The following is a 21,929-nucleotide window of genomic DNA, read 5'->3' on the forward strand; positions in this document are numbered from 1 at the left end:
CTCCTGAGTCGTCCTCATCTGAGGAGTCCTCTGACGGGGCCATGACAGTAATGGGAAAAACCACAAGGTGGAATTCTCCCTTCCACCTGCACAACTTTTAAAGATACAGAAGACCTCTGGGAGAGTGGGCCTGGCAACCAAGAGGTCTTCTGTATCTTCAAAAGTTGTGCAGGAGGGAGGGGAAATTCCACCTTGTGGTTTTTCCCATTACAGAGTTGCAAGAACACCTGCACTTGGCTGACTTTCTCTTCTCCTAAAGACACAGGATCAGGCCAAGAACCTGGCAACCCTAATACATACATACATACATACATACATACTACTTTTCATTGCCCTGTCTTCATGTTCTCAATTAGGCCCATCTCTCCTGCTGGGGAATGCAAAGGGAACAGAAGGTGTTTAGTACCAGTGAGTATTAAAAGGAGCTTCTCCCCCAATATCTGACCCTCCTAAAAGTGTTTTACAAAAAATAAATTTATTACAGAAAAAAAACTGCCCCCACGTACTTTCTTTTTGGTGCCCCTTTGAATGTTTAGGCTGGCCAAAGGTCTAACCTGAGATGGTTGATATTGGGGGAGTTGCTCCTTTTACTCACTGGTGCTGACACTTGTGGCAAGGGAGGCCTTGTTGGTGGTGCTATCTCTGGCTGCTGCCCAGTTGGCGGTGGCCCATGACAGGGCCTTCTCTGTAGTGGCTCCATATCTGTGGAGTGCCCTCCCTGGTGAGGTGCATTTGTCTCCCTCATTATTGACTTTCAGGAGAAATCTAAAGACATTCCTATTTATCCAAGCATAGGATAGCTGATAGATACTGGCCATAGCACCCTGGACATTCAGATGTGAGGGTATGCGATTGCTTTTAAATGTTTTTAAGTGGTTTTTAAATTGTTTTTAAAATGTTATTTTCTTTTAAATTGTACTGTTTTAACATGTTGATGATTGCCACCCTGGGCTCCTTTGGGGAAAAGGGTGGGGTAATTAATTTAACAGGGTAGTTTTCAAGGGGAGTTAGATCTTGAATAATATGAATCTTGTTATGTGTGACATCAGAAACATATCTTTTTAATACTCAGAAAAGTTTTCTACAGTTATCTGTATAAAATGGCAACAGATTATGTATATACAGAAACGTATTTCAAGGTGTTAGTATATAGTGAGAGGTTTTTTCAGTCCTTCGTTTTGTCATTTCTTTTGGTTCAAATCACTCATAAGGATTGATTTTGGACCTTTTTTAGTGATTGAAGGTTTGGCAGTTATCATAAGACAGACATTTGGGATGGGATTCAAAGGGTCCCAGGATCGGTCTCCGTGTCTATGGGCCTTTCCAGATATGCTTTTTATTCTTTATTCATGATGATTTGTGCTCATGATGGCATTGGGGAGATCTCACTTTCAATGCTGTTGGCACCTGCAAAAGTATTGGGGCGGACATGCGGCCACATTTCCAATCAGTGCATGTTCTGTAACTTTCTGCTGAAGATTTTTTTTGGGGGGGATCCAGCTTTTGTTGCAAGAGTGCTTCTCCAGATGGCTATAATGTGGTAACACTGAGGAGGCATCACAGAACAACTAATAAAGCAGAATTATGTCCAGATTGGGACTTGCTGAAAAGTGGAAACATCCCAGAAAGAAGTTACCAAAACAGATTCCCATGCCAATTCTTTCCTGGTAGGTAAAATCAGTCTACCCCACCTTGTACCAAATGAGTACACCAACTCTGAAATTGGAAAAATAAGCCATGTTTACTAAAAACCATCCAAAAGGCACATATGCACTTATTCCGCAGACACTCCAAATATGATGAAGTGCCGAGTTCCTAAAATGTGCAACTCCCTCGTTAAGCAAAAATAGACCTCCTCTGTGCCATTTTTTAGGAATTTTAACAAGACACTCTGATTAAGAAATGGGAAGCCAACTATGGGAATACTGTGAAATAAGACTAGGAGCAAATGTCCACCATGCCGCATTGTCTGCTGTCAAATAAACTTTGATTTTCCACTCCATTGTACGGCTGTTGCAGAGAAAGAGACTTAGATCAGTGCCATCCCTTAGTAGCCACCTGGCTACAGCAGAGGAAGAAGTGGGACATTAAGTCTTCTCCACTGGCTCAGCTGAGAGAACAGTTGCCTTTTGGCTCCTCTCCTCCCTGAAGTGTTCCCATTCAAGCTGATCATAAGAACTATATGACTAAGAATTGGTGCCTAAAGGTGCTCTTCCCTCCCCATCCCATTTTCCTTCTGTGTTGTGACTTTTAAATTGCAAGGCTGTGGGCAGGGACTTCTGTGTATACATGCTTAGTAAATTTTAAGCCTTTTATAAATGATAAATAATATCACTAATATTGTTGTTATATGCCTTCAAGTCAATTATGACTTATGGTGACCCTATGAATCAGTGACCTCCAGTAGCATCTGTTATAAACTACCCTGCTCAGATCTTGTAAGTTCAGGTCTGTGGCTTCCTTTATGGAATCAATCTATTTCATTTGGTCTTCCTCTTTTTCTACTCCCTTCTGTTTTTCCTAGAATTATTGTCTTTTCTAGTAAATCATGTCTTCTCATTATGTGTCCAAAGTATGGTAACCTCAGTTTCATCATTTTAGCTTCTAATGATAGTTCTAGTTTAATTTGTTCTATTACCCAATTATTGTTTTTTTGCAGTCCATGGTATCCTCAAAGCTCTCCTCCAACACATTTCAAATGAACTGATTTTTCTCTTACCTGCTTTTTTCACTGTCCAACTTTCACATGCATACATAGAGATTGGGAATACCATGGTCTGTATGATCCTGACTTTAGTGTTCAGTGATACATCTTTGCATTTGAGGACCTTTTCTAGTTCTCTCATAGCTGCCCTCCCCAGTCCTAGCCTTCTTCTGATTTCTTGACTATTGTCTCCATTTTGGTTAAGTGTTGTGCCAAGGTATTGATAATTCTTGACAAGTTCAATGTCCTCGTTGTCACATTTAAAGTTACATAAATCTTCTGTTATTACTTTGGGCTTCTTGATATTCAGCTGTAGTCCTGCTATTGTGCTTTCCTCTTTAACTTTCATTAGCATTTGTTTCACATCATTAACTGGTTTCTGCTAGTAGTATGGTATCATCTGCATATCTTAAATTGATATTTCTCCCTCCAATTTTCACACCTCCTTCATCTTGGTCTAATCCCGCTTTCCATATATGTTCTGTGTATAGATTAAATAAATAGGGTGACAGAATACACACTTGCCCACACCCTTTCCGATGGGGAACCAATCAGTTTCTCCATATTCTGTCCTTACAGTAGCCTCTTGTCCAGAGTATAGGTTGCGCATCAGGACAATCAGATGCTGTGGCACCCCAATTTCTTTGAATGCATCCCATAGTTTTTCATGATCTACACAGTCAAAGGCTTTGCTGTAATCTATAAAGCACATGGTGATTTTCTTCTGAAATTCTATGGACTAGACAATTTGCAACCAGCTTACTGGGTGGAAAGTTTAGAATCCAGACAATATGAAAACCACACCATGGGCTTCTGTCTGTCTGGTCCCCAAACAGAAGATACATTCTGCTAGAGTAGGGGTCCCCAACCTTTTGTGACTCAGAGGCCCATTTGGAAATCTAAGAAATTGTCATGAGCACCACAAAATACCCATTTCACAGAAGAAAAACTGACGATGTCCGGAATCCACCCACTTAGAATAGACCAAACACCTGAAGCAACCCCCACTCAAAAGCAGGAAACCACTTCCCAAACTCCCAACCCTCAATTTTTAAAAACAATATAAAAATTGGGAGGGGCAGGGGACCTTGGCAGGTGCCAATGGGTGTGTGTGAAGTGCCCACGAGCACTCCATTGGAAACCCAAGCTGATGCCGAACACAGAGAGAAGAGAGGATTGGCCTTCATCAGAATGGACAGGTGGCGACTCTTGCTCTAGAGTCTCTGATTCAAATGCTGCTGCGTGCATTGGATTATTCCCACTGTGGAATAATTCCTTCCCCATAGTATATTTCCTTGTTTTTCTGCTTGCAGCAAAATGAGTGCTTAACAGAAGATACTACATGGCTTCACGGGAGTCTGCTGGTGTGTATTGAGCTGGATTTCCTGTGCTCTAGAACGGTACTGCACCTTTGTCGCCTCACTGGCCTTCAAGATCTGCAATGAGGAACTTGCTTTTGAGCTTCAGCGCTTCGTACAGCTTATCCTTGCAACGGCAGTTCCAGCTCGGCACCAGCTTATAGAGCTCCCGCATTTTTTCCTGGTTGGTTTTTCCTGCGGAGATCTTTTGGTATTGCTCATCATCCAGGACATCTCCATGCAGCACGTCCAGAATTCCCTCCACGGTGGCCGTCCTCTGGATCAGAGCTTCCCGGTGTTTCTCAATGAAATGCAGATCCGATCGGCTTGCCGGCTGAGTTCCTGTCAAAGAAAGGAATGAAATCAAGGGACACATCCACACACCAGAGATTTAAAATGGCTTAACAGTGAAGCCTCAGTTCCCAGGGCTTCTGTGACAAACAGTTCCATGATAGAAGGCATTGGGATTTTAAAGGGATGCATGTTGGAATATGTAGTTCAACTTGAACTGGTGGGTTGGGACTGCATGGGGTTAAAAAGGGTAGCTAGAGAGGAAACTTCTTGATTGCTAGGCTAATACCTATCCTTTGATCTCCTGCTGACTCTCCCTCCTGCTAGACTGACATGCTTAGGATGTTGACCACATCTCCTTCCTCCTTCTTTCTCTTGAGAGGGAGAGCAGACATATTTTCTTTGTCTCTCCCTCTCCTCCAAGAATGAAGGCAAACACTAGGCTTAGCGTTTGCATCTCCAATTTAGCTAGTTAGCTAGATGTAGAACTCTTTCCTATCAAGTATGTACTTCCAGAATAAAGTACCGTATATTCCGGCGTATAAGACGACTTTTTAACCCAGGAAAATCTTCACAAAAGTTGGGGGTCGTCTTATACGCCGGGTGTCATCTTATACGCCGGAATATAGTACCGTATTTCTCCTGCTTGCAGCCTGGCCCGGCGTCTCCTCCCCTGAGGGGAATCCCCATTGCTCCTCCGTCCCCGCCATCTCCTGCGCGGCCTCCTCCGCCGCAAAATGGCGGCTGGGGTGGGGAGCAGCAGCAGCAGCAGCCTCCCCGCGTCCTTCTCCTCCGTGGCGGCCTCACCTGCACCGCCTCCCGCCGCTGCTGCTGCTCCTCTGCCCGCGGCTGCTCAGGCGAGTGACGGGGCCGCAGCGGCAGCGGCTGCTCCTCCTCGGGCGGCCAACGGCGGGCCGCTTTCGCTGCTCTCGCCGCTGCAGGCCGCGCCGGCGCCTCCGCTGATGCACAATCACCGGGCGGCGGCAGCAGCAGCAGGCGGCGGTGGAGGCGGGAACCCGCTGCCGACAGCTGCCCCTGCGGCCTCCTCCTCGGCGCCCTCCGCCGCCGCCTCCGGCCTGCTGGCGCCGCGGGAGCCGGCCTACAACTGGCAGGCGACGAAGCCGACGGTGCAGGAGCGCTTCGCCTTCCTCTTCAAGAATGAGGTGCTCAGCGACATCCACTTCTTGGTGGGCAAAGGTCGGTGCGGGCTATGGGGCGAGGGGGCGCTGGCCACACAGGGAAGAAAGGGGAGAGGGACGCTGGCTTTTTAAATGGGGATCAGGGTCTTTCTTGCGGCTGGGGGCGGGTTGCTATGGGGGCAAGCGGGTTGAAGAGTTGTGGCTGTTATTCCGGCGTATAAGATGACTTTTTAACCCAGGAAAATCTTCTCAAAAGTTGGGGGTCGTCTTATACGCCCAGTCGTCTTATACGCCGGAATATACGGTAGTTATTTTTTGTTTTAAAGCTTAAAGTCTCTGTCTGACTAATTCACAGGGAAGGTGTAATCTTTAGCAAAGATTCAAATACACAAAGCTCACTCAGACACTCAATACCTAATTTCGCTACTCTGCAACAGTGCACAGGTGTGAGAAGGGACATAGCTCAGTGGTGGAGCATTGGCTTTGCATGCAGAAGGTCCCAGGTTCAATCCCTGGTGTCTCCAGGTAGGGCAGGGAAAGATTCTCGGTCTGAAACCGTGGAGAGCTGCTGCCCGTCAGTGTTGACAATACCAAACTAGATGGACCAACAGTCTGACTCAGCAAAAGGCAGATTCCTGTGTTTTTCCTATGTATGTGAAATCAAGAGTCAGAGTACATTTTTAGCCATGTCAGGTATCTGCGTTGCTCCTCTAGCCAATATTCTGGTGAATTTTCCTCTTTTTCATAACGAACTCATCAGAATGCTTCTTTGGTCTCTCTTCCTTTTAAAATTACGACACAAAAAGATACAACACAACTGACTTTTTAAAAACAAACACAGCTCTGGGAAACCCAGAAGGGGAGAAGAGTCCTTGTGCAAGCATAATGGCCTGCAGTGCCCTCTCCAGGTTCTACTGCAAACTGGAAGATGGGATTTTCCCTCTGCAGCCCAACCGCAAAGCATACAGACCAGCCAATTAGCACTGCACAGCCATTTTCTACTACAGACAAAGAACCAACTATCCCCAATTCCTGAACAGGAAACTCTTTGCCTGTACAAAACATGGTGACTCCGCTTTTGTATGCACCCTACCAGGATTCTAGCACATCACCAATCTACAATTCCCAAGATTCTTTGTGGGAAGTCAGTTAAAGTGGTATGAGGTTTGCAGTAGTTGTAACTATGGCCTAAATGAGGGTGACACACTATAGTTAGCAGACAGTTGCATAGACCAGCCTTCCAGATGTTGGTGGGAGATGGACAATATTTAAGAAGATGGAGGTTGGAGCTCACCATTTCTTCCTGAGGTGGTGTCGGTGCAAGGCACAGGGATTTTAACAGAACTGCAAGCACCTGGAATAGAAAAAAAAATAATGTGAAGTTGTTGTGGTTTTGCATGGTCATGGTCAAAAAATGCATCATTCATGACTATGGACAAATTAAGATTTACAATTAATTCTATCATGCTTACTATACCCATAGATACAGCTTCATTTGTTTTAATACTGGTTCCAATGCAAAAGAATTTGTATCCAATTTCTGGATCTAAATGTAAATTAAACACCTGTTATCTCTCCAATAGCTTGTTGGGTTTTTACCCAAAAAACACTTGACCACAGGGCAGTCCCACCATATATGCAGAAAGGTACCTCTGGCCTTCCTACACCTCTAGCATCAATCAGGAATTGATGGAACTGGAAACATTTTTGCTAATTTAATAGGAGTATAAAATGATGCACATATATATTCAATAAATATGTTTTTTAGATGTGGAAACAAGCAAATCTTGGCAAGGAAGGAAAGGCATGGAAAGCTACAATTCCACCTGAAACCTATCAGAAGCTCTCTATATTGATTACACCCTATGCGAGGTTTCTGAGTTCAGGACTGTTTCCCCACAGGACTTGTCCAGGGTGCTGAACCTGTTCCCAAAATACTCCCAGATATGTCAGAGGAACTGTGGTCAAAAAGGGATTTATAGCCATCATTGGTAGGAGTGCCTGGTGTTTGTATAATTCTGGTCAAACTTTTCTCAGGAAATGTTGAAAATCTGGAAAGAACATACTGAATTAACCTCTCCCTGTTACTCCTGTTAACTGTGTTGAAAAGTAACAATTTAGATATTAATTTGAAAGAGTTGTTAACATTTCTCATAATGGCAGCACACTTAGCAACAGCTCAGAAGTGATTTACTCTTGTGGCATCATAATCTATATGGCTCTACTGAGAACGTAACACACCATTTACAGGTACTAAAGAGCAAAGAAACTTCAGACAAATTTTAGGCAACATGGCACAATTTTATTTTATTTTCTCATCATATTGAAGGGCACTATGTTCTGACACTGGCTTTCCTTCTGCTAAGATACTGTTGTTATTTCAAAAGTTGGGGGGGGGGAGTACAGTTACTCCTAGTGGCTCATGGATAAATTCAGTGCTGCCGTGCTGAGTAGACAGTTTAGCTGTGACAGTGCAAGGCATAGATTTTAAATTTAGAGGGATAATTGTGTAAAAGAGAACATGTCCTGTTTAGAAGTTTGTAGCTGGAAATTAGGTGATGAAATGAGACAGTGCAAGAAGGAAGGAAGGACCTGGAATGCTTTTTTAAAAAAAAGACAGGTCTTGAAATTTGTTGTCAGAATCAGCAGCAACTTGAATTATGTGTGGTCATGCACTTACATGGGCAGCTGTTGCAGAATACAAGCTGAAAGGTGCTTTGTTGGAGAACGTGCTCAGGATTAGGGCATCAGACAATAGATGCAAAACTCCACTACGCCAAAGGCCTAGCCAAGGCTACAGGGTCATTAAGCATCAGAATAGTAATTTCAGGAAATGTGGAAAGGAGCCACAGAAGAAAATGCAATAGCTGACATGCAGCAATCCAAAAGTAAGTGGATGTGATGACGCTTTTAAAAAATTAATAATAATTACGTGTTATTGAGAATATTTTATATGCACTTATTCTGTGGTGAATTTCTAAATGCTTCAAGATGACAGAAGAGGAATGAAAGCAGCAGCTTCTAGTCACAGGAAAAAGTCACTATTGTTGGTGGGTGGGTGTGTAACAGTCTTATCTACATAGTTTTAAAAGTTTCAAAGAATATCACTACTGTAAAGTGCTCTATGGGATAAACTGAGTGTTCAAGAGATATAACGTATAGTTTCCAAATAGATTTAGCTTCCATTTTGATATTATACAATTAAATATGGGGGGAGGCATGTGGAGGGTCTGTTGAGTTCAAAATCATCCCCACCCCTAATTTCATGACTTTATTTAACAAAAGTGTAAGAAAGATTTCTGAGGTAGAAAGCGCTCCTGCAGACAGTCTCACATCCAATGTTTTTACAGGGGTGGATCTACCCATGACCCACCCAGAGAAATTGGGAGTTTTCCTCCCCACCCCTAGGATGAGAGGATCAATATCAGTGGCTCCCAAAGTATGGTCCCACTAATGGTTTGCGAGCATCATTCAGATTGTCCGTGGCATGCTCATATTAAAAATTCATATGGATTCTAATTATGTTTTTATTTCTTCTTTTATTTCCTATTGCACTGCAACTTGAATTCTATGGAATGTAAATTGTAATACAATAAAACACAATATAAGAAGCAATTAAATTACAATGAAAAATCATGCAGCACCTAGCACAGTGCATTAGGATTGCTACAACAGGCAGAAAACTCTTAAGGGGTCCGACAAGCACATCAGCAACTTTCAAGTGGTCCGCTCAAGGGGGGGGGAGTTTGGGAAAGTTGCAATGCAATAGGAAATAAAAGAAGAAATAAAAATATAATGATCTGGGTCAACCCTTGTCCCCTCCCCCAGCGCCGGGGCTCCTCCCTTTCCTTACCCTTCCCGGTGGGCTCGCCTCGAAAGAGCTTCGCCGCCTGGTCCTTGCAGTTGACGGCTTCCAGCACCTCGGCCGTCAGCCGCACCGCGTACTCCTCGGTGTAGAAGGCGATCAGCAGGCCGCTCAGGTCCAAGGCGTCCGCCTTCTGCAGCAGCCCCCGGGGGATGTTGTTGTAGTCCTCCTCGACGGGGATCTCGTTCAGTTTGGCCTTGAACTTCCGCAGCTCGCCCTCGTCCAAGTTCTCCAGCGTGTCCAGCAAGCGGTCGCGGACCGTCTTCGGCATCACGCCCTTTCAGCAGCTTGAAAAGGCCCGAGGATTGCAAAGGCGGAGCAAAGATCAGGGCGCGGGCCGGCGATTTCCGCCGACTGGTAAAGAGGGAGGAGCTGACCCGAGGCGCCGCCGACTCGCTGTCCTCTTCCTCGTTGCGTAGCCGAGAGCGGCGCGATTCTTTTCTTCTTCTGAGTTTGGTGCTTGCTCCCTCTGGCAGTTTGCTTTCTGCCTTCCACAATCGTGCGCTTCAGCAAGTGCGGACGTGCACGCTTTGCAGGACGTGGCTTTGATGAAATGTTTTGCCGGAAGGAACCAAAGCTGTGAGGTATGAGAATGGGAGGGACTGAACCAGGATCCCTTCAGGTTGGGGGGAAAGCTATGGGCTAAGCCACGTTCACGTCTACAGACCATTCTCACTTTCTCACAGGAACTGAAGTTTCAGCGCCTACATGCAGACCAACTGCAGCAGTACATTGAACTGTATGCTTGGCATATGCAAGATGAGCTGGAGCTCAACCTGATGGAGAAGAGCAAGGATGAGCTAGTCTGGGAGGCCTCTATAGCACGGGGTAAGGTCTGATCAAGGGGAGGATCACTGGGTTGGACTAGCTTGGAAGGAAGGATGGAAAAGGACATCCCACCACATTCTCTGACTTCCCCCTTTCCTGTTTTCTTTCAGATGAGTTGAATTCTTCTCACCCAACACAAGGTCAGTAGGAATGATTTGTTTCCTTGTACTTATATCCTGCCCTTTCTTCCACTGGGAGCACAGAGTGGCAAATGATACAGTATTAGATACAAGGAACAACAATTTAAAAAGGCATATAGTTGGCCTCAGCCAGTAAGTCAGAATCAGACAAGTTACATTACGATATATTTAAGGCTATCCTGTAATTTTTATCCAGAGAGAAAATAATCATCTCACCCAGAGTGGGAGTCAGCAGCAACTGCAGCATCTTTGACCAAACTTAGCACTGGTAAATGGCATTGTGTTTCTCTCATATTTCTAGTACTCTGTGTTATCTGCAGGTGTCAACTTTGCTGCAAGCTGCCTGGGGTTACACCTTGTTTAATCTCAGAGAGATATCAGGCCATCTTTACTCCCAGTGAGACTTCAAAAACTAAGTCGACAAGTTTCACACAGCCGCATTTGGCTTCGTTCCAGCTCTCTTATCTTTGTTTATATTTACACTTGGCAGATAGCCTGGAAATCAAACTTCAGCAGAGCAGAGGGGTGGGGGAAAAGCCCAAGTGTTTTAACACTAGACAGCATCATAACAATCCCTACATAATAAAAATTATCCTTACATTTGAGGGCTCTTGACAATAAAATACCATGAAAAATGGAAGTAGCTCATGACACTGGCAAGAGCCTTCAAGCTACTGAAAACTATTTGATTAGCAATTGTGAGGAAGAGGGGAAGAAAACAGTGATCTTTAGGTGATCATGTCTTGGCTAAAAATTTCTAGAAGGAATCTTACGCTCTTTTGTTTACCTTTAAATTTGCAAATGATAAGAGAGGGATGGCAGGAATTTACAGTGAAAGGACACAATGAATTTACTAAAAATGCTTTTACAACTCAGCTTGCTGGGAACATGCATGCATGGCTTCCTCTAATGGAGTCTCTCTTCAGGCTTCTCCATGCCTAAATCAGAAGTTTCATCTGAGGTGCAGGCAGTCACAGCAAAAGATGAATGTTTTTAGGGGTGCTTTGTGAAATAGATTTTTGCTCTTGCTTGTATTGTGATTTTAAAAAACTGTATTTTAAGGTGCATATGTGTTTTTCTTTGTTATGAAGTTGGTCTATGTGTAATACATAAATAAATAAAAAATCATGGAGGCTGGGCCTGGCAACCAAGAGGTCTTCTGTAACTTTAAAAGTTGTGCAGGGGGAAGGGAGAATTCCACCTTGTGGTTTTTCCTATTACAGTGTTGCAAGAACACCTGCACTTGGATGACTTTCTCTTCTCCTAAAGATACAGGATCAGTTTCAGGCCCTCAACCTGGCAACCCTAGTCCTCAAGGACTTTAAAACTAGATTTCGCAGGGTTAAGCCTGCCAAATATCCTCTTTTGTACTAAGAAATCAGTCAAGCTGGTCAAGAAGTTGGCAAGGTGGCAACCCTGTAAGTTCTTCCTGTTCACAGTATCTCCAGCTCTGAGCTTGTGCATTCTTGACTCCCTGTTTTGCCTGTTCTTCATGATCTCTGTGCAGCTGCAAATCAGGCATGTTCACTATGGAACATTCTACAGATCTTTGCACAAGAGTTTTGTGAAACTGTCTGTTTGACACATACCTCTCTCCCCCCCTCCCCTCCCTCTCCCCCCCTCCCCTCCCTCTCCCCCCCTCCCCTCCCTCTCCCCCCCTCCCCTCCCTCTCCCCCCCTCCCCCCCTCCCCTCCCCCTCCCCTCCCCCTCCCCTCCCCTCCCCCTCCCCTCCCCCTCCCCCTCCCCTCCCCTCCCCTCCCCCTCCCCTCCCCTCCCCCTCCCCTCCCCTCCCCTCCCCTCCCCCCCCTCCCCCCCTCCCCTCCCCCTCCCCTCCCCTCCCCCCCTCCCCTCCCCTCCCCCTCCCTCTCCCTCTCCCCCCCCTTTCCAGGTGCTAGCGGCTGCATACAGACCAGAGCACAGTCCATCAATACTGCCTCAGAAATGTGTGGTGAGTCCCTCCTTATATTTGCAGCTGTTTTTAAACCCTGGAAATGTTTGGGAGGCAGCAGAGCTTGGAGACAAGCTAAGTCCCCCTTGTTGGTTCAGCTTTCCCCAGAGTTCAATGTCTTGCAGCATCCTCTACAACTGATTCTTTTTTTTAAAAAAAAGGTTGTCTTTTCTTCTTTTACTCTGACAGAAGCATGTCCACCTTTCTCACCTGAGCTGCATTTCATTGACCAGCACCGGGAAGAGCTGATCCGTTGGACCACCGACATCGAAGGGGTCCTGGATTTGCTGCTTGGCACCACCATGAATGAGGAACAGTACCAAAAAATCTCCTTGAAGGGAACGAACCCAGAAAAAATGAGGGAGCTCTACAGGCTGGTGCCAAGCTGGAATAACACTGGCAAGGACTGGTTGTATAAAGCACTGAAAGCCAAGCACAAGTTCCTTGTGGCAGACCTTGAAGAGCGATGAGGAGACAGAGAGAGAAGTCCAGCTGTGTGTACAGTGTGACTTCACTTCTTCCCTTTGTGCTCACACATACATTTGGCACAAAGCAGGCGGTCCATGAACCTGCGCAAAGCAGCATTTTCTCCCGGCTGAGCCTCCGTTGTCGTGTCCTCTTCCCCCCCCAACCCCCCTTGCAAAACTGGAGGCTCTTGCCAGGGCTCAGCCTTGGAATCTGTTATTTATTTATTTATTTAATCAATCAGTCAATCAATCAATTAATATCTAGCCCTCCCAGAAGAAGCTACACAAAGACTAAGTTGCTGAATATATGAATAATTTCAAGGAGTGCCTTTGAGCATGCCCAGAGGGTCTCCCCCCCCATCAGGAATCCTGGTCTGTCCTCCCCTGCCACACAAATACTGACCATTAAGACATAGAGTCTCCACATCAGTTTTCTTGGCTTCCTGGCAGGCTTCAGCCCCAGCACCTCTATTTAAAATCCCAAGCATTGAGAGGGTGGGATGCAGGAGCCTCTTACTCATACTTGGAGATGTACTGATCTTATTTTTTGCAATAAAAAGGTAGCAGAGCTCAAAAAGACTTGTGCGTGTGAAAGTTTGGAAAGCTGCTTTTGACAGACTTAATAGCCTAACATGGTGTGCAGCAACTGCATCTCTCTGCCAGGAAAAACCTGCACCTAAATTTCTGCCTGCCAAACCACAATGAAAAGTACAGGGCCCCTGGCCTAGAGAAATGGCAGTGACTCTAAAGAGTATCAAGGCCCATCTTAGGTTGTTACAAAAAGAACCACAGTCCATTTCTGAATTCCAGCATGGTCGGATCACAACAGAATGGCAGGAATAGGTTTGTGCCCAAGGTTTCCCCATGTTCTTTGTTTTACATACTTAACTCTAGTATCTTTAACTTCATAATTTCCCCTTCATTGTGCCTCTAGTTGAATCCCACCAGAGCTGCTCTCTCTTCAAGATCAAGTGCTTCAAAACTGGAGCTCAGCTCAGCCCTTCTGCTGGGCTTGGCTCAGCTGGTGCTGGTGTTAAAGGGGCATAGGTGCAGGTTGCCTGCGACCACCTGGTGAAAACCCTAAAAGCAATGGAGGAAAGACAAACTAGATAGTGTTGCTTATTTGTTGAACGTCCTGATTGGTTTGTAGGGAGGTTAGACAATATTGTATCAAGCAAACGTTATCCCATGCTTTCCAATGCATTTTTTGTCACTTTCTCTATTGCAAAATCACAATTTTTTTGGGGGGGGATGGGTTTATTGCAGAAGAGGGCCAAAACTACTTCAGTTGCATAACCTGGATTTGCAGTTATGTGAATGAATCCCACCCCAAAATAATGATAGTCTAGAAGTGCCATTGGAACACTGAGAGATCATTTGACAGATCTAGTGTACCACCTATCTCAGTGATTGGAATGAGCTAGTTCAGTTTAATAACATTCACTGAATTAGTTGAAACAATTCCAAATTACACCTGCAAGTACTACCTTAGAATTGCTGGTTGAGCTGAACATGCATTTGGGGTAGAACTTTCTACAATCTCCCCCACCTGACCTCTGTGGACCAGATTTGACAGGTGGGCAGGGCTACCCACCTGTCAATCACCCAGTGTCACAGTTCTTCTCAGTCTGTGCATTTGTGAATAAAATTAAATATTAATAAATTTGTTTTAATTAAGAGTGCATAAGCTTTCCCAGAGGAAAATGATCCAAAAAGGATAGTCCCATTTGAGAGGCAGTTCATCATCAGGGATTAGAGTAGAGCTTACTGAGCTAGTCTACAGATCTTATCAAATGGGAACAAAATAGAATACATTTTAAACTCCCCAAATGATATTTGTAAGTCATAAGTTAGTCTTTGCTAAAACAAAACTAAAATAAAAATGTGACAAAAGGCATTATATCCTCAAAACTCAAAATCTCCACCACAGTTGGCTGAAATGGACTCCAAATATCTTTTCCTGAGGCTGAAAGCATCTACTGCAAAAGAGGCTGCTGTCCCTCCCTCCACCCCCAGTAACTTACAGATTCATTCCTTGTCCTAGCTTGATTTTCCTTTCACTTTCCAATACTTCATTTTCTTTAGGGCTCTATAATGTTCTCTAATATCAGCAAAAAAGTGGCCCTCAAGAATACGATGAGGCAAATCCTCCAGTGCTGCTGTCCTACAGAGGCAAAATCTGTCTTGGACTAGGCTGCCCCTCAAGATCTTCTCAATTGAGTGGTTGATTCCATCTGTTCAAACCTGGGTCTGGTAAAAGCTTCCTAGCATTCCATTGTCATTGGGGAAAAGAGGAGTTTTTCATATTGATGCTGATATTTGGCACTTGCTAGCCAATGCACAATGCTTCAAGAGGAAACGGCAGTCCTGTCAGTATGTGTTCCTACATTTAATACTCTTTGTTTAAAGCCCTTTCTGGTTACCTTTCCAAGAGGGTTCAATACCTGGAGAATACTGAGGATCCATATGGTACAAGGTCTGAAAACGTTTGAAACCAGAAACTACCCAGAGGTAGTGCCATGCACTCCTCAAGGCAAATCTTAGGAAGCCTCTTCACCCACTGCGTTATTCTGCGCCAAAAATTAAGACATGCTAGCACAATGGGGAGGAGAGCCTGGCTGGGAGTCTAGAATCTGTGGGTTCAAATCCCCGCTCGTGTCTCCTGGGTATCAAGGTGTCAGCTAAAGATCACCCCACAGTGAGTGGCTCAAGGGTCATGTGTCCTGCCACCTGTGCAGCCATGGGCAAGCTGCATAGTCCCAAGGAGCCCAGTTGCCTCTCAGCTGGCAGTTGCGGACAAGGAAGGGGCTTGTGCAGCTGCGGCAAGCTGAGCAGGCCCTAGCCAGCTGGGGAGGACTAGCCTCAGAGGGAGGCAATGGTAAACCCCCTCTGAATACGGCTTACCATGAAAACCCTATTTATAGGGTCGCCATCAGTTGGGATCGACTTGAAGGCAGTCCATTTCATTTTCAACCTGCATTAGGCTAGAGAGATCACCTCGAGCTCTGCTCTGATTAAGTAAGCAGGAGTGGATTTCAATGCCCACAAAATCAGCGGAGGCGTTTGAAGGGTCAGCGGCAGGAGAGGCATCGACGTGGCCACCTCTGGGACGCTGATGCTGTGGAGCGTGATTTGACTATTGGTGTGGGGACAGCCTTGTGAATTTCTTGAAGGGGCAGAACTGTACCACCAGCACCCCAAATCCCATCGCTGAAGAGCAGAGCAGAAGTGCTGGAAGCGGCTTACGTCTGAGGTTCCTAATTTAGGAGCGGGGTCTTCTCTCCCCTCTCACCCCCCGCCCTGCTGCTCCTTCCCGGTTTCCCACCACCTCCTTCCATATAAGGGAAAAAATGCCAACTCCTCCGTGCCCCAGACCAAAGCAAAATACGCTCCCGTCGGCCTCAGCGCGGAGCGGGGCATGTTTGGGAAGAAGCCCCTTCAGACGTGCTCGCCCTGGATCTCTGACTCCTTCCGCGACCTTGGCCATTTGCCGCCACTCCCGGTCCAAATAGCCGGGAGAGACCCGAAGGAGACTTTCCCCGCCAGAGGGATGAACCAAGAGGAAGCGACAACTCGGGCGCGGGCGTCTCACTTAGACACGACGGGGTTTCCTCCTTCCGGACTCCACCCGTCTCGCCTCCCCCTCGGGCTTGGCAAGTTGGCAGAAGCCTCCCTCTCCCCCCTGCACTTTTTGCCGGGTGAGGCTTTTCCTGGGCTACGGCTGTTGGGGACAGAAGGGGCGGCATGGCGAAGAAGGCTCTCCGGCCTTGGTCTGTGGAGTCCCCGGAGGAAGACCTGAAGAAGCAGTTGGGGACAGTCGAGGACGAGAGGGTCCTCGTCTCCCTACACTCGCCCTCACCTCGATCGGATTACTCCATCCGTCCCTTCCTCCTGGGCATCTTGTTAGACTTGGGGGAGGAAGATCGGGAGGCATTCAAGCGCAAACTCAACAGATTCCCCCTCGAGGAGGGCTTCAGAAATATCCCCAAGGAGTTCCTGGACGAAGTAAAGCCTTCCCGTCTCAGAGACATGCTGCTCCGCTTCTATGGTGAGGATTATGGCCTAGAGGTGACGGCGGAGGTGCTAAGGGCCATCGGCTGCCAGCCCCAGGCGGACAGGCTCCTCCGTCTCATCAGGAAAGGTGAGGAACCCTGGAGGGGGGAGCGTTTGGATGATCCTGATAGTCTCAGGGGTTCAATCTGTGTTGACAGCAGAACTCTGACCCAAGTTTGCAGAACTAGCCCAGGGTGAGGGAACCCTTTTCAAGCTGAGGGCCACTTTCTCTTCTGGGCAATCTTCCAAGGGCCACATGACAGTAGTGAGCAGAGCCGGAAGCAAAAGTGGGAGGAGGCAAATCTTCCTAGCTAGCTGTAGGAAGAGAAGAGGAAGAGGGAAGGGCCACACTTTCTGTGGGTAAATGTAGGTCTGCTGGATTTTTCTGTTCAATGCTGCTACTAACACAAGCTATGATAATAGCATGGTTTCCATTGATCCACCTACGGAAAATCCTGGGAACCTTAAAGGAATTGGATCTGAAGAAGTTCAAGGGCGAACTCCACAAGGTCCCCTACTCATTGAGCTTCAGCAATATCTACAAGGATATGCCTGAGGAGTTGCTGGAGACAGCCAATGTTTGGAAGCTCAGTGATCTGCTGCTCCACTACCACAATGAGGATTATGCTGTGGAGGTGACGGCCAAGGTACTGAAGGCCATCGACTGCAAGCCCCAGGCGGACAGGCTCCTTTTTGTCACCAGGAGAGGTAAGGAATTGGGGAGGGAAGTGTTTGGCTGATCCTGGTCATCTTGAGTGTTCAGTCTGTACTGACAGCAGATCTCCCACCTCTGGTTGCACTAGCTGAACCCTGAACTGCAGTAATAAAGAAGGGAAATAACAAATATGAAAGTGGGATATTTTTCAGAACAATAATTTATATACAAAGCATTTAAGTCAGGGGTAGGGAATAATTGTAGCCTGGCAAACTAACTCCCTGAATGTCTCTACTCTTGCAGGCCAGCTTTAACATGTGGATGGGCCAATCCCCTGTCAATCACCTGATGCCAATATGACATCACATGATGGACAGGTGGATTGACCTGCCCAACTGTCAATGGCTTGTTGATCAGCAGTTCCCTAGTACCTCACAGCATCCCGATTATTGGGTGCTTTATAACTGCTGCAGAAAGCCCCATTGTAATGCCGAGGATAGGACTAGCAGAGCGCTTTGCACAGTGGTTCCCAGTTGCCCAACAGTCAGCTGGTTGTCAAACACTTGGGAAGTATTCTGCAGTGTAGCTTTTCAGGCACTTCTAATTGGCAGTGCTTGTAAAGCTGCTTTTGGCTAAACCCTGTCTTGACCTGACCCACACCTGAAGTTGTATCTAAATCAAATTGCAATTACTTAAGAATTACAAATATCTTCAGCAGTCTTAGAATGCACAGAACAGTGAGTAAGCAGTCTGAATGAAATGGCGCTCAGTCCTTTGTGTTGGAAGTGTGGCAAGAGCAACTCCTCCAGCTGGCTAGGCTGCCTGTCCTTACCAGGGCACCTCTGCCTGTTTTCCTTCCATTGTAAACTGATACCCTTAGGGAAACAGAGGATTCCTTCCAAAATCTCCTGCCTTCTTCTCGGAGAGCAGACATATTGTCTTTGTTCTCTTTCTCTCTCTCCTGAAGCACGAGGGCAACGACCAAGCCGAGTTCCTACACCTCCAACTTAGTTAGAAATTAAGAGTGTGTTTCTATCAACTATGTATTTCTATAAATAAAACAGCTTTTCTTATTCAGAACAAGTCTAAAGTCTCAGTGATCTGAGTGCAGAGTAAAAGCCTGCTTCTTTCAGGTAAACACACACACACACACACAGTCCTTAAGTTGCATCACAGCTGAATCTCTGCTAACACACATATTCAACAGGTTAGTAGGCTGCAGAAGCTAATCCAGGCTGCACGAGTAAACACACATGTAGACTGGCCTTGCTATGCTTAAGTTGCATCACAACTGATTCCCTGCTAACATACATATTCAACTCTTTGGACTTGGTGTTCAGATTGTCCTTTATCGAAGGCAGAGTCTTCTTCATTTCATGCTTGAGTCTTGCAAATAGTTAAGAGGCATGTATGTTAAGTGAGGTTGCAGGCCTTCCTCACCCCTGTGGAACAGATTCTCTGTTCCTGAGCTAGGCTGCTGGATTGCTGGAATTGTCTGAGAGCAGAGCAAGATAGGAACATACCTTATACCAAGTCAGATCAGTTGCTCCATCTAGCTCAGGATTGTCAACAGCATCTGGCAGCAGCTTCCTAGTATTTCAGGCAGGATTCTTTCCCAGCCCTATCTAGCAACACCAGGGATTGAACCGGGAACATTTTGCATGCAAAACATATGCTCTACCATTCAGCCATGGGCGGCCCTTCCACATTCAGCCCAGCCTGCAGTGCTACCTACGGAATGTGCACCAATAGCTAGCTCTAAAGAGAAAAGGAAGGGGAATTGCCACACCTTTTACTGGTAAATGTAAGCATGCTGGATTTTTTCTTTTCAATCTACTAATATAAACAATGACAACAGCATGGTTTCCACGTGTCCTCCTGTGGAACACCCTGGAAAACCTGACGGATTCTGATCTGAAGAAGTTCAAAGATGAACTCCATAAGTTCCCCATCTGGGAGGGCTTTAGAAATATCTCCAAGGAGTTGCTGGAGAAAGCCAATGTTTGGGAGCTCAGAGATCTGCTGATTGAATACTACTATGAGGATTATGCCACGGTAACAGCCAAGGTGTTGAAGGCCATCGACTGCAAGCCCCAAGCGGATAGGCTCCTCTTTCTCATCAGAAGAGGTAAGGAGTTTGGGGATGATTTTAGATGTTTTTAACAGTTTTCTAAAATATTTCAAATATGTTTTGATTTAACTTTTTCCACACATTATTTTATCATGGATGTATTGCCACTCTGGGCCCACTAGAAGGAAGGGTGGGATATACATTTAATAAAAAATATACAGAAAGCGTTTAAGAGATGGTAAAGTCTCACTACTTTTTGCAGTTCATATTCTTAGTGATTAAGACATCAGAAATATCTTCAGCGTCCTCAGGATGCACAGACCAGCAAATAAAGTTTAATTCAGACCAGATTTGACTCATGAAGCCTCCCCATTTGGCCTGTTTTCCCCAGACCACACTTACCTGCCTCACACCTGACAACATATGTGATGTCAGAGGCGTGGAGTATAACAGTAGGGTGTTCCCTGCTCCAGCACCAACCCTGTAGGTTAGGATAGTAGCCCTGGGGAATGCATCCTGGTCTTTTCCGTCTGCTGCCACCATCTGCTTATGGGACACTACCTGCTTTTGGGCAAGGGCACAAAATTCCCACTGCCTTAAGGTGGTCTCATCAAGAGTAGGGGAACAGCCAGCTGAACTCCAAGTCTCTTGCTTCGCAACTTCAGCCTGTCTCCCCTCTGCTCTTTCAGGCATTTTACAACTAGTAGTATGTTAGAAGTGTGTCAGGAGCAACTCTCCTTTGGTTCTCTTTGCATGCCTGAGGGGAGATCACTGACCTCTACTCATCTTACATGTCTTCCTTCTATGTAAACTGATGATCTGAAGGAGCTGACCTCACTTCTAACTCTCCTTCCTGTTTACCCTCTTCTCCATCCAGCTGAGAGAGAGGAAACGTCTAGTCTTTGTTCCTCTCTCCCATAGCATGGGGTGAATGACCAATCCTGGCCATTGTGCCTTCAGCTTAGTTAGTACTAGAGTACTTTCCAACTATATATTTCTATAAACAAAGTAGCTTTTCTTACTTTGAACAAATCTAAGTCTCAGTGATTTGAGTGCAGGGTAAAAGCCTGCTCCTTTCAGGTAAATCGCATAGCAACATGCTGCTTGACCGCTGAGCTTAAGATGCAGCTCAGTTGATTCTCTACTACCACTCAGTCTAGTATAGCTCTAAGCAGCCTACACCGTATGGGCGGTTGACCAGACCTTGAGTGTGTTCAGAAGCCACAGTACAGCCCAGAAATCCAGTTAAGCCATTTATTCAAAAGGAGTATGAGTAAAAAGGAAAGGGAGTAAAATAGCCAGCATGTAGCTCACAATGGAATAAAACACTGTACCAGAATATTGGTCTAAGTACCTCTGCATTTAATGCAAACTAACATACGTTCTGGCAACTTCAGGCATCAGTTGCAGGTTGGGGGGTTCAAGAAGGACAAAGGACCATTTTGCAACAGTCCACTCTTAAGTGTTTTGGACTCATGTTGCCTTGACTGACTGCTGGCTGTTTCCTACCCAGCACAAGCTAGGCCCCATTTCTCATGCAGAGGGGGATTGGCATGTTTTGGGGATCTTGGAAGGGGCCACCTCAGCATTAATTACCATCAGAATTTTTCTATCTCCCTGTTAAACAGGATTTAATGAGGAACTTGGGATATGTTAGAAGGGATGTGGCTTAACCTGTAGGCATAATTGGAGTACAGAACATCAGATCCCAGATGTGTGGGGAGTTCAATCCTGCTTCATCATTATCTCCCCACCCCCACCACAAGCCTACTTTGACAGGTGGATGGGACCACTCCGCTGTCAGTCAACTTGCAGCATTATATGTGGTGTCACTTGCATGTGGTTGGTAGAGAAGTTGCTGAGTTGGTTGCTCACATAGTTGATCCTAGAAGAAAGCAGACTTGAACTCCCTGCGCATAAGGTAGATGGTGTTAGAAGTGTGACAACAGCAACTCTCATTTGGTCCTCTTTGCATGGGGAGAGAGAGAGAGAGAGATAGCCCTTCTAGCTGGCTAGGCTGCCACTGACCTGCACTCATCTTTTCTGTGTGTCTTTCTTCCGTGTAAACAGATATGTCTCAGGGAGCTATTCATACCTCTGACTCCCCTTTCTGTTTTTCCCTTCTCTGCTGACTAGGGTTGCCAGGCTCAGGGCCTGAGAATGATTCTGTATCTTTAAGATAAGAGAAAGTCAGTCAGTTGCTGGGCCTGGCAACCAAGAGGTCTTCTGTATCTTTAAAAGTTGTGCAGAGGGAAAGGAGAATTCCACCTTGTGGGTTTTTCCCATTACAGTGTTGCAAGAACACCTGCATTTGACTGACTTTCTCTTCTCCTAAAGATACAGGATTAGCCTCAGGCCCTGAACCTGGCAACCCTACTGCTGACCACGAGGGGAGAAGGAGCCAAGTTCT

At 45.9% G+C, this 21,929-nt stretch overlaps 3 protein-coding genes across 4 annotated transcripts in view; 2 read left to right on the forward strand and 1 right to left on the reverse strand.

Moving 5' to 3' along the window:
- Positions 1-1,117: 1,117 nt before the first annotated feature.
- On the reverse strand, positions 1,118-9,859 carry LOC133365911 (apoptosis-associated speck-like protein containing a CARD). The gene is made up of 3 exons (XM_061588365.1): positions 9,346-9,859; positions 6,787-6,846; positions 1,118-4,404 (listed from the first exon to the last, which is right to left on the reverse strand). The coding sequence occupies exons 1-3, from the start codon at positions 9,626-9,628 to the stop codon at positions 4,124-4,126; spliced, it is 624 nt and encodes a 207-aa protein (XP_061444349.1). The 5' UTR covers positions 9,629-9,859; the 3' UTR covers positions 1,118-4,123.
- Positions 9,364-13,317, forward strand: LOC133365912 (apoptosis-associated speck-like protein containing a CARD). Its single transcript, XM_061588366.1, has 5 exons — positions 9,364-9,941; positions 10,044-10,185; positions 10,296-10,325; positions 12,214-12,273; positions 12,463-13,317. The coding sequence occupies exons 1-5, from the start codon at positions 9,906-9,908 to the stop codon at positions 12,741-12,743; spliced, it is 549 nt and encodes a 182-aa protein (XP_061444350.1). The 5' UTR covers positions 9,364-9,905; the 3' UTR covers positions 12,744-13,317.
- Positions 13,318-16,113: 2,796 nt separating this feature from the next.
- LOC133365896 (uncharacterized) overlaps positions 16,114-21,929 on the forward strand; it is a 31,505-nt gene continuing 25,689 nt past the window's right edge. The window contains exons 1-3 of one of the 2 annotated variants that reach the window (XM_061588321.1): positions 16,114-16,881; positions 17,217-17,501; positions 19,307-19,576. In XM_061588321.1, the coding sequence (XP_061444305.1) occupies positions 16,485-16,881; positions 17,217-17,501; positions 19,307-19,576 (952 nt within the window). In that variant the 5' untranslated portion in view covers positions 16,114-16,484. The remainder of the gene's footprint in view (positions 16,882-17,216; positions 17,502-19,306; positions 19,577-21,929) is intronic. The other variant, XM_061588322.1, reaches the window with a different exon arrangement.

Source organism: Rhineura floridana, chromosome 11, assembly GCF_030035675.1.
Source record: "Rhineura floridana isolate rRhiFlo1 chromosome 11, rRhiFlo1.hap2, whole genome shotgun sequence".
In the NCBI taxonomy this organism is placed as follows: Eukaryota; Metazoa; Chordata; class Lepidosauria; order Squamata; family Rhineuridae; genus Rhineura; species Rhineura floridana.